This window comes from Crocuta crocuta, unplaced genomic scaffold, assembly GCF_008692635.1.
Source record: "Crocuta crocuta isolate KB4526 unplaced genomic scaffold, BGI_CrCroc_1.0 scaffold170, whole genome shotgun sequence".
Classification (NCBI taxonomy): Eukaryota; Metazoa; Chordata; class Mammalia; order Carnivora; family Hyaenidae; genus Crocuta; species Crocuta crocuta.
Window position 1 is genome coordinate 3,094,959 of NW_027527853.1, and position 11,317 is coordinate 3,106,275.

The 11,317-nt window shown below is 40.6% G+C and overlaps 2 protein-coding genes across 2 annotated transcripts in view; both read left to right on the forward strand.

The window, feature by feature from the left end:
* The window catches only part of TM9SF3 (transmembrane 9 superfamily member 3), a 57,563-nt gene extending 52,892 nt beyond the window's left edge, over positions 1-4,671 (forward strand). The window contains exon 14 of the mRNA XM_077779300.1: positions 2,106-4,671. Within this exon, the coding sequence (XP_077635426.1) occupies positions 2,106-2,173 (68 nt within the window). The 3' untranslated portion in view covers positions 2,174-4,671. The remainder of the gene's footprint in view (positions 1-2,105) is intronic.
* Positions 4,672-5,488: 817 nt separating this feature from the next.
* TLL2 (tolloid like 2) overlaps positions 5,489-11,317 on the forward strand; it is a 124,009-nt gene continuing 118,180 nt past the window's right edge. The window contains exons 1-3 of the mRNA XM_077780354.1: positions 5,489-5,552; positions 10,269-10,394; positions 10,477-10,710. Coding sequence (XP_077636480.1) covers positions 5,489-5,552; positions 10,269-10,394; positions 10,477-10,710 — 424 coding nt within the window. The remainder of the gene's footprint in view (positions 5,553-10,268; positions 10,395-10,476; positions 10,711-11,317) is intronic.

Below are 11,317 nucleotides of genomic sequence, written 5' to 3' on the forward strand. Positions count from 1 at the left end.
CTCTCTGTCCCTTCCCTGCTTGTGCTCTCTCTCTCTCTCTCAAACATAAACATTAAAAAATAAATATGTATTTTTTTTGTATACATAGTGAATCCCCACGTACCACCCAACATCAGTAATTATCAACTCATCGCCAATCTTGTCTTACTCATATTCCCACTTTATCCCCCTTTATTCTGATAGGAATCTCAGACCTCAGGTCACTTTTAGCTGTAAATATTTCAGTATGTGTATGTATGTGTGTGTATATATATATATTAACATAGTTATATAATATAGATATATAATATGTATAATAGTATAGTAATTATAGAATGTTTCAGTATACACATATATATAGTTCCTTCATATGCTCAAATATTCAGTTATTCACATTTATTCCTCCCATCCCCATTTCTTTTTTCTTTTTTAATCTTTATTTTTGAGAGGGAGAGAGCGAGCGAGTGGGGGAGGGGCAGAGAGAGAGGGAGGCACAGAAACCAAAGCAAGGCAAGCTCCCAGCTGCCAACACAGAGCCCAATACGGAGCTCAAAACCATGAACCGTGAAACCATAACCTGAACCGAAGTCAGACACTCAACTGACTGAGCCATGCAGGTGCCCCCACCCCCATTTCTTTTTTAATACCGTTTGTTTGCATCAAGATCTAATTAAGGTCCACACATTGCTTGGCTAAAATGTTTCTTAGGGTTTTTTAATCTATCGATGTTCTCTCTCTTTTCCCTTGCAATTTATTTAAGAAATTTCCACACTGAATTTTACTGAGGTTTTAATGTTTCTTTTCCATGTACTTCTACCCATATTTCCTGTGAAGTGGTAGGACTACTCATATTCAGGAGTACTTGTCCAGCAGTACTTCATAGGGGTCTGTAAACTTAATCAAGAGGCACTTAATGTCTGGTTTTCTCTTTGTGTGGTTAGCAGCCACTGATAATTATTGCCTAGTTCAAATAATGCATTAATGGTTATAGTATTCTAATTTTTGTTGTTCCTTTTATATGTATTAGCTGGGGTACTTCTATAAGGAGAAACTTCTTTTCAACAACCATTTGGTTACCTTGAGGTACAGTTCATATATAGGAAAGGCAGAATAGATTTATTTCTTTCCTTGTATACACCAGTTGGGTGAATAAAAGTTCAAAGGTGACTAATTAGGGGTGTGTGTGTGTGTATGTGTTTGTTTGTTTTTATCATTATTATGGAAGATTAGCTTTTAAACTTTCCATTATATTGGGCTTAGATGATAAATTTCTAAATCCAGTGGAGAATCTTCTCTATGACTTGATTAACTAGCTGTCTTGTTCTGAGGATCCCTTAGTATTTGTAGTAAAGAGCTATCCAGTTCATTCATTAATTCAACAGATATTTATTGAGTGCCCTGTCATGTGCCCAGTGCTCTCTTAGGCATAGGAGGTAGATACCCAACTTAGCAAAACAGATAAATACCCTTGCTTTCTGCAGTTGTGAGCCTCATATGAGGCTAATTATTCAAAAATAACATTGCATAACTCCTGACCTTACCTGTCTCTCTCATCCACTTCCTCAGACATGTCTTCTTTTCTGCCAACCTCACACAGCTTCTGTAATTTAAAGATAAAAAGAAACCATCAGAAGATGCCTCTTTAGAGCTTCAAATGCCATTGAGCCATGGTTCTCAGTCCTTTCCTGAGAGAATCCCATACTTCTTACTTCCATTTAGGTGTCCTAGGATTTGGGGAACATGTTAAAATGGTTTAAATGACCTAGAATAATATATGCTCAAATTTTAAAAAGACATGTTTTTTTAACAACATTTAACAAATTTTTGTCCTTAGCAAATTATTCTTGCTTTATAAGTGATGTATTTTAATTCATGTAGCTATTAATTATAGATGTAGTAACTGATAATTCTAAAAATACCACATGAGGTCTAACTTGGTATATAACAGTAGCAGATGATTTGCAAAGCAAACGATGTAACTTTAACAAATCCAGAGTGAGTACTGATATAAAGATGTAATCTTGAAAAAAAAGTAACTTTCCAGAGCAGAGAGCATTTAGTATTTATAAACGATGAATACTGCTCTGTATATATTTACTTCAAAACATCTTCTTTTATCTTTGCAGGAGCAATTGGTTACATGGGAACAAGTGCCTTTGTCCGAAAAATCTATACTAATGTGAAAATTGACTAGAGACCCAAGAAAACCTGGAACTTCGGATCAATTTCTCTTTCATGGGGTGGGACTTGCACAGCAAAAAAAGCGCAAGAAGAGATTTGGGCTTTCACACTGGGTACTTTGTGGGTCTCTCTTTCGTGGATGGCTTAACGTAACATCTGTTTCCATTGATCCTAGGTTCTTACTGACTGCTTTCTCCAACTGTTCACAGCAAATGCTTGGATTTTATGCAGTAGGCATTACTACAGTACATGGCTAATCTTCCCAAAAACTAGCTTATTAAAGATGAAATAGACCAGCTCTCTTCAGTGAAGAGGACAAATAGTTTATTTAAAGCATTTGTTCCAATAAAATAAATAGAGGGAAACTTGGATGCTAAAATTACATGAATAGAATCTTCCTGGCACTTAGTGTTTCTACATTATTGAAAAATGATGTTCCAGAAAGATTACTCTTTTCTCTTATTTTTACTGTCATCGTCAACCTGTTGTGGGACGTTTTTATATATTGAATCTGGGTTCTTTATTGACCTGTTTTTTTCCCCCAATTCAACTGCATCCTTTTTTTTTTTAAAGGAATTAAAAAACATTAAATCCTGCATGTAATATATCTGCTGTCATCTTAGTTGGACCAACTTCCCATTTATTTATCTTAAAACTTCAGTTCCATCTTAATTCCATCCAAAGAAGATACAGTCTGAAGATAGAGGTGTACTCTCTACAATGCAATTTACTGTACAGTTAGAAAGCAAAGTGTTAAATGGAGAAGACATTTGTTTTTATTAAACATTTTGAGATTTAGATAAACTACATTTTAACTGAATGTCTAAAGTGATTATCTTTTTCCTTCCCCCAAGTTAGTCTTACATCTTTTTTGGGTTTGAATGAAGGTTTTACATGAGAAATTATTAAAAACAAGGGGGGTGGGTAATAAATGTATATAACAATAAATAATGTATCGTAGGTGTAGATTCTCAAATGCATTTGGATGTACAGATTGACTACGGAGTACTTTTTTCTGATGATAATTGGTGTAGAAATGTGTGATTTGGGGTGGCTTTTTACATCTTGCCTACCACTGCATGAAACATGGGGTTCCTTCAAAATGTGTGTGTCATACTTCCTTTGGGAGGGGGGATTGTTTTCTTCTGTTTCTTTTCTGAGACTCCTACAGGAGCTAAATTTGTAATTTAGAAGCATTTAATTTTGTTAATCCTGTCTGGGGCACTTAAGTAACATCTAAAGCATTACTGCTTTAGAATGGTAAAATAAACTTTCCTGACCAAATTGTTTTGTGAAAATAGATGTGTTTGCAATTTGAAGATATCTTTTCAAAAGGCAATATTACTGAATGCAATTTTTTAATACACTGTAAACTATGCTTTTCTAATATAGGAGACCCACACTTTAAAATCCCCAAACTTGCTTACATCTAGATTATCCAGTATAGTCATAAAGTAAATGATAAGCCCTTTGAATTAAATTGTGGCACAAAAATCTGTTCAGATTGATGTACCGTGTAAAGTGAGGATGGGGTAAAAGTGGTTAGCTTACAATTGGATGAACAAATAAAGGTTACAGTTTTCTAAGAGAAGTGATTTTAATTTTGAATACATCTTTCTGGAACTATCCATAATGTGAAGTTTTCCTAGAACCATTGAGTTTCTAGTTTAATAGTTTGCTATGCAAATGACCACCTAAAACAATACTGTATATTGGTATTTTTAGAAAGACTAAAAACCGCTGTATTTAAACTTTAATGTCAAACTCATGCCATTTATAGTTACATAAGATGTTTTCATTGCAAAATGTTTCTATAAATTGACTCTGCATCCTATAATGTGGTATGTAAGGACTGTAAAGAGTTTGATTTCTGACCACTTAAGTATGGCTGACATGAACAAATAGGAATTTGATCAGAAGCTGTAGGTAAATCCCTTCTTCAGGCCAAAATGTTGTATTAAATGTGATCTACTGATTCTTCCATTTTCTCTCCCTTCTCACCTGCCTTTAAGATCTTATAAGAAAAGAAACTGCAAATCAGTGTTTAATGGCTTATATAACTTTTACTACATGTAAAGTACTTACAACAATGTATAGTCTGTCTGATGGACTAGAAATTGGACAGCAAGCTTTTGTCTTAATAAAATGAAATTTGTTTCGCATGAATCTTGCAGGTAAGATGTAGGGATTTAAGAAAATGAGTGTTTTAGCTGCTTTCAGGTATACCAATTCTTTTTACTAAATTGAGCTCTATTTCAAGTCCTTTGGAATTATTTGGAAAAATAATTTTCTAATTTCCAGATATCTTAAGAATGTCATTAAAAGGAATATAAATTGCCTTGAAAGTCCTTTAGAAAAAATGTTTTGGTTTATGCCTTCATGGAGGGGCTGGCTCTATGTGTGTCTTGAAGAAGATGTAATCCACAGTTTAGCTCCCTAGCTCTCGGTTATAGAGTAGTAAAAAATAGAATATTATTTAAGTTAATTAAAGGGTGAGGTTCTTACACTCCATTAATGCTGTGTATCTGTCTTTCATTTGTTTGCTCAGCTTATCAACTGATGCTTTGAACTCTATCAAAATTTAGTGATAAACTTTTCTCCTTGTATCTATAAGCATGCTTCTCCTGAAATTTAGCTACAGTAGTAATCAACATCATTATTCATCTATCCTCATATAAGGCCAGGATAAGGTGGGAATGAAATGGCTGGAGGTATGGTAAAGCATTCTTTGGTATATCCTATTGGGCTCCTTAATTGTACTATATTTGATAAATCAAGCCCCACCGTCTTAGAATTCATTATACTGTGGTGATATCTCAACTTAGTGAATGGTCCATGGGGTGTTTTCCATTGGCAGTAGTTATAAAAGGTGGTTGCTGCAAATTCTACTTCCAAAATCCATTTTATTTAGGGTTTAGCCACAGATTGTATTCAGTTTGTTAAAGCTTTTGTTTCCTAAGTGTTTGCTAACCACCTTATGCCAAATGTTTTGCAAATAATATTCCTTTAAGATTTCCTGAATTTTTACAAATGTTAAAAAGAAAAAAATGTATTAATGTAATTTGTTCAGGAAAAGCTACATACTAAAGGGCTTCTGTATATGAATTCTGGGAAAGAAAAGCCTATTTGTAATTTATACCCTGCAGTTCCATCTGGGTTTTAAGTTTAGATTTCAGCATGTCTTAGTTCTTCAGTCTGTTTATTTATTGGAACATATAATAAATAGGAGCAGTGACATATGAAAATCCAAGTATTCATTAACATTTTATATCTTCATAAAAATTCCATGGTTATGAAGCTGTACTTTAGAAATCAAGATGTTAAAGAGATGGGAGAAGTGAAAATTTATAAAGATTGTTTGGAAGTGTATCCAGAAATAGACCAGTGTAGAGGTAGGGTAGATCAGAAAGTGAACATAGAGCTGCAGAAATTTTGTAAGATTTAAATGCAGTATGAGGAAGAACTCTAGTTTTCTCTTACGAGCATCTTCTGAAAGCCGTCTGATTTGGCATTCTTATTGGAGCTGTAGGCGGAATTGTGCAAAGACAAAAGCAAAATTTAAGTTTTTATTTTAATGTTTCAGGAAATGGGAATAGAGAACTGTCATGGAAGCAGCTTACATATGAGTATTGGTGAGCTGGGTGTGCAAGTGACTGAAGAGGCAGAGTTTTGTGTATTTACCCCAGTTCCTCAGTTTAGGTCATTTGAAAGTTATAAACATGATAAGTAAGATCTTAAGGCAAGGAATAAATAACATGGAATGCTGTTTTGAAGGATAACAGAGTATAGACGGAAAAGCACCCCCATTTGGCCTTTTCATCTGTGTTAAATTTGAACCTATAAATCCCCACAGAACATGGATAGTACCAGTTGGAAGGAAACAGTTATTGCTTGATGATTACTTCCATTTTGTACACAACTTTGCTTTGTGTAGGTCATATTCCAGCTGGCTTTTTAGTACTAGATCCCCAATATATACTGTATCAAATACATTTGAGGTTCTAATCTAGTCTGTTAATCTAACTGAAGTTGAATTTTTAAAATAATAAAAAGTTAAATGTAATTTTTTTCCTTGGATGCTTTATTTCTTTCCTTTTTGAAACAAATGAACCAGACATACTAGATAACCCACTATTATCGGTATGCATTTAAAAGGATTACTGATAGATAGCCTTCCGTAAACAGGAGTCCACAAACATTTGCTGTAAAGGGCAGATAGGAAATACGGAGGCCTTGAGAGGCAGATCCAGGTAATCTACCTTTGTACCACAATAGCCAGAGTAGGTAGTCTGTGACCCAATGAGCATGGCTGTTTTCCATTATGACACCAATAAAAACAGCCAGTGGGCCAGTTTGCTGACCCCTGCAATGAAGGTTAAGATTTGATTTTTCTCCCAACTTCTCATTTTGAAAAAAAAAAAAAAATACAGAAAGTTGAAAGAATGGTACAATAAGATTGTCTTAAAAATTATTTTTCGTTTATTATTCTTTTGACTTCTAAGTACAAGCTGTGACTCCTACACTCAAACCCCACTACCCCCATGCCTGTCATTCTTCTGATTGATAATAAATTATCTAGTCAAAGCAGTGTCACATATGTTCCCTCACAACCATTCTGTGAAGCTGGTAGGGCGGACCACTACATACTTCAGAAAAGCTGGAACAGCTAGAGTATATTATTTTAGGCCTGAAATAATCAAGATCAGGGTCCTATTGTCTTGGCCACCGTTGCCGTAAAATGGGGAGATCGTTTCTCCAGTCTGTGGAGCAGGTAGTATAGGTAGAGATCACATTGAAAATGAGTGTTCTCTACCAAGGAAGTGGTTCTTTTTATTGTGCTACATCGAAATCAGTGGTTAATTTCTGTAGGTCAATTTGTATGTTTTTTGTCTCCAGCTTTAGTTCTTTAAATCCTTGTCAACCTTCTTGGTTCTTTCCTCCTCCTGATTTTATTAGCTGCCTCAGTCAATACGTATACTTGACAAAGCCCTATTAGCCGGATAGTTTAAGTTAGTACAGATTTGGATTACTTTTGCTCACTAATGAATACTTTGTGTGTGGTTGGGAAATTAGGAGTCTTACACAGCCAGCTTCATTTCAAAGCGAGAACTGTTTTATTAAACTTCGTTTACAGCTTAACATTGGAAAAGGGGAGTGTGCCTACAGTGGGATATGTGGAGTCGGCAGTAATATAGCCTAAACACTTTAAATTGTTTTCAAAGCTTTGCATGTTTAAGGTGCTAACTGGTTCAGATTTACAAAATGGAGGAGACAGTTGTAGGGAGAAGTTGATGTAAGTCATTTTAACTGGCCAGTGTCATGGTTATTCTTAGTGGCTCAGTCTAAGCCACTAAGATTATGGGACTTAACCTTGAAGGTCATTGACGGGAAGGGAGGGTCCAGAGAGTGAAACATGGAAGGTGATTCCAAGTTGGAGTTGGTTATAGACCAGTAGGGTAGGACAGACAGAAATAGGTAAGTGTCATAAGTGTGGTAGCTATTATATAATAGGTGTTGCCATGAGGATGCAGGTTGTGTGGTTATCAAGTTGTCCCCGCAGAGACCTGGAGGTGTGAAGCAGCAAGGCCCTGTTAGGGTGACTGCAAGGTGTTGACTGCAACAAGAGAGGAGGGTGGGCAGCCAGAGGTGGCGGGAGCCAAAGGAACGCCTGAGGGTGGACGGTGAGGTGTGGTCTGCCTGGGCGGCTCGAGGAAAGATTTTGGAGAAGAGCCACGAGAGGTTTTAAACAGCTGCTAAAACTTGTAACGAATATGTTTAATAACCTCCGAAGAACTCAAAAGTGCCCTCTCAGTGGTCGGTAATGTAAGTGAAGGAATGAGCCCGCAGATGTGAGTGCCTGCTTTACTGCAGGGGTTCTGCTCCCTACCTTGGAGGAGATGGTGCTGATGTGCAGTGGCCTGCAAAGGCAGAATGAGGAGAAAGTGGCCGCTGTGGAGTAGCTGAGGATAAACCCTGGGGGTTGTAGAGGGGTTTTAGAGCTGCTGCAAGGGGACTGCATTGCTCTGGGTGTACAGAAATAGAGGGAATGAGCTGGGTGGAAGATAGACATCTGACTAAAAAGGGGGAAAAACTTGGATCCACTTGGAGGTTTTCCACAGGACCATGGGCTCTGGGGGAGGAAATCCATAAATAATTAGGAATGTGATAATGGAACTAAGCTGAGCAGCATTAGGTTATTGTAAAGCCTTTTATTCTCAATCTACCTCCAGTGTTTCCATGGGATTTAAATTTTAAAATACGTATGTTTTAAAAGCTGTGTGAACTCAGGTTAGAGTTTAATATATAAAAGTAATGAGTGAGATCGGGAACTATAGAACTGAGAAAAGTCATTAATCATCCCTTTTCAGTTGTTCCTATGTAACCTTTCGATATTGTGATTGAAATGTTTTGTTGTGGGGCGCCTGGGTGGCTTAGTCGGTTAAGCGCCCGACTTTCGCTTGGGTCATGGTCTCNAGTTGTTGGCAGATAGCCACAGTCGCATCGTAACAAGGCTTCTGACCTAAAACTGCTGCTAGCCCATCCAGCAGCACCAGTGTCTTCAAAATATTTGGATGAGGAGTGTTGGTGAGGAGACCTGGTAGCTACTCACCAGGTGGGGATTAGAAGCAATAAAAGCTCACAACCTCAGGGCCTGCACAAGAGATCTCCTGTAATGTCTACTTTCCAGAGGAATTCCCTGCTAATGAGGAAGCCAGTTGGCTGTTTGCCTAGTGCCATCTGGAGACCTGGAAGTGTCACGGAAGTTTGTTAGGCCTTTTAGATGTTGACTTTGTGGACTCGTCTGTTGACAAGTGCTGACCTTCCCTGGGTTGAGAGCATGAAACAATGGCGTTGGGTTTGACTCCTTCCAGCATTCAGGCAGAAATGCCATTCAACCCCTTCCCACACCTATTGCTTGTTTAATGGCCACTTGGCCTTCCCTGCCATTTGGTGGCATCCCTTCCTTCCGAATTTCTTCCACTTGTGAGTTCCTGACCAGATCTTGCCCAATCTGGCTCCATTCTGTATGTGCCCATTTGATGATGAAGCAGGGTCAACTTGGATTTCTAAGGGCCAAGACAAAATATCCATTAGCCCCCATACAGCGGTTAATTTTTAAATCTTTACTGGTTTAAAAGACTTGTAATCCTAGTTAATAGATAAGAAAGCAGATTATCATAATGCAAGAATTCGGAGTCCTGTATAAAGCTCAGCTCTGGGCTCCTTGTCAGCTATTTTGTCATTAGTGGCTGGAAATCATATGGAGACCTGAAAGGAAGTTTAGTTCATTTTTTTTGCTCACAGTTTTAGATTCTACTGGGTGTGATGCTGAAAAAGCTACACATTAGTGTGTTTTACTTCTTGATTAGGGCAATTTTGCTTGCTTAAAAAGGTCTTTGAAATGCCTTATGATACTTATGTCTGTAAGTAAAAAATGGCTCAGTTCTGAGCATTTTTTACATTTAAGGTACAACGTGGCAGTGGGTTTCAAATATCTTGATTATTCTCCTAAATTATTTGGGCATATGTTTTTAATTGGCAAAAAAAAGTAAGCACGTTTCAGGGATTGGTCTTTTTTATTACATCATGTTAATGGTGAGTGGCTTATTTAATAAAAACATGTCTGTAATTTAACACAAATAGCACGTACAGCTGTTCATTTGTCAATCTTTTTGCCTGTATGAAGCATCTTAAACTGTTTTGCTAAAGGATAGGGTCACCAAGAGGGGAATCTGTCATTTTGAATAACTCTTCCCCTAAGGCACGCATATCACCAGCCACTACTGTTAGGTGAGGTGGGTGCCTCAGCAAGAGCCCGCCACGGCCAGACGACCGATGTTGAGAAAGCTGAGAGAATCGCAATCTTCTATTTTTTTTTTTCTGAGCTGAAAGCACCCAGACAGAAGATTAACTACATTCCTAGAGCGAAACGATTGTCCGAAAGCACTCAGCCTGTTAGTAGCGACGCGGACGGCTCGCATCGTGTTCTTGGTCCTGAGCTCGGAGCCGTAACCGCCGATGACTGCCTTCGCCCACGTGTGCACCAGGGAGTTGTAAAGTGAGTTGTGAGGCTAAAATAAGGCGGGAAGTCCAGCCTTGATCTTCAGAAGCAGCGTCCTCGGGGGCCGGTGGCGTCCAGAGAAGGGCGCCCTCGGCTCGGTGGGAGCTCTGCGGGCCCCGGGTCCTTGCCTTCAGCATCCTCACCTCGCTCCCCTTCCTCCGAAGTTGCGGAGGTGCCGGGAAGAGGAGGGGCCTCGCCTCGGGCGCCCGAGTGATTGGCTGCCCGGGGCCCCTGGCGAAGGCTGTGTGGTCCAGCCCCGGTGAAGAGGGGCGGAGCGGCCACTGCTCCTACCACCACCACCACCACCANCCCGCTGCCACTGCTGCTGCCTCTCCTACTGCTGCTGCTGCTGCTGCCGCCGCCGCCGCTGCCCCGCGGCGCCGGGGGGCTCGCGGAGCGCTCGGACGCCGCCTCGGACTACTGGGCGCTGGAAGGCGAGGAGGGCGCGGAGCAGCAGCTGGAGCATTACCACGACCCGTGCAAAGCCGGTAGGTGCCGCGGCCCCAGCCGGGGAANGGCTCAGGTGGAGCCCCGGCCGCGGGGTCCCGGCGTTTGCAAGTTGTGCGCAAAGTTTCCCGAGATCTCGTGCCTGCTCTTGGGAAGAGAAGGGGGAAAAACCCGGAAAGCTGCACCAGCGGGCAAAGGGAAAAGTGGTAGCCGAGGAAGAATGCGCGGGACCCGAGGTGCCGAAAACTTCCTGTAGCCCCCTCAGCGTGGTCCGGGCCTGGGGGTCGCGGAGATGGAAGCCGGCAGGTGCTCTAATCCCTCAGGAAGCGGCGCCCCGGGACGCGCGGGTCTTTTCTGGCGCACATTCGGCCCGGGCGCCGCAGCTCCCTTCCCGGAGCCACCAGCCGGCTCGTGTGTCCCGAGGGGCGTGGCCTCCGAGCCCGAGCGCCCGGGGCCTCAGCGCCACCCGGGCCAGAGCGCAGGTTCCAGGGAGCTGGCGAGTCTGGGGAGCGCCGGCCGGGACAGAGCGGTCCTCCCTCTCCTGAGAAGATGGGCTCGGAGCCTCGGCCGGTGGCAGAGATGCGCGCACGGAAGGGAGAAAAGGCCTCCTTCCTTTCCCAGAGCTGCAGCCTGCCGGGTGGGGGGGTG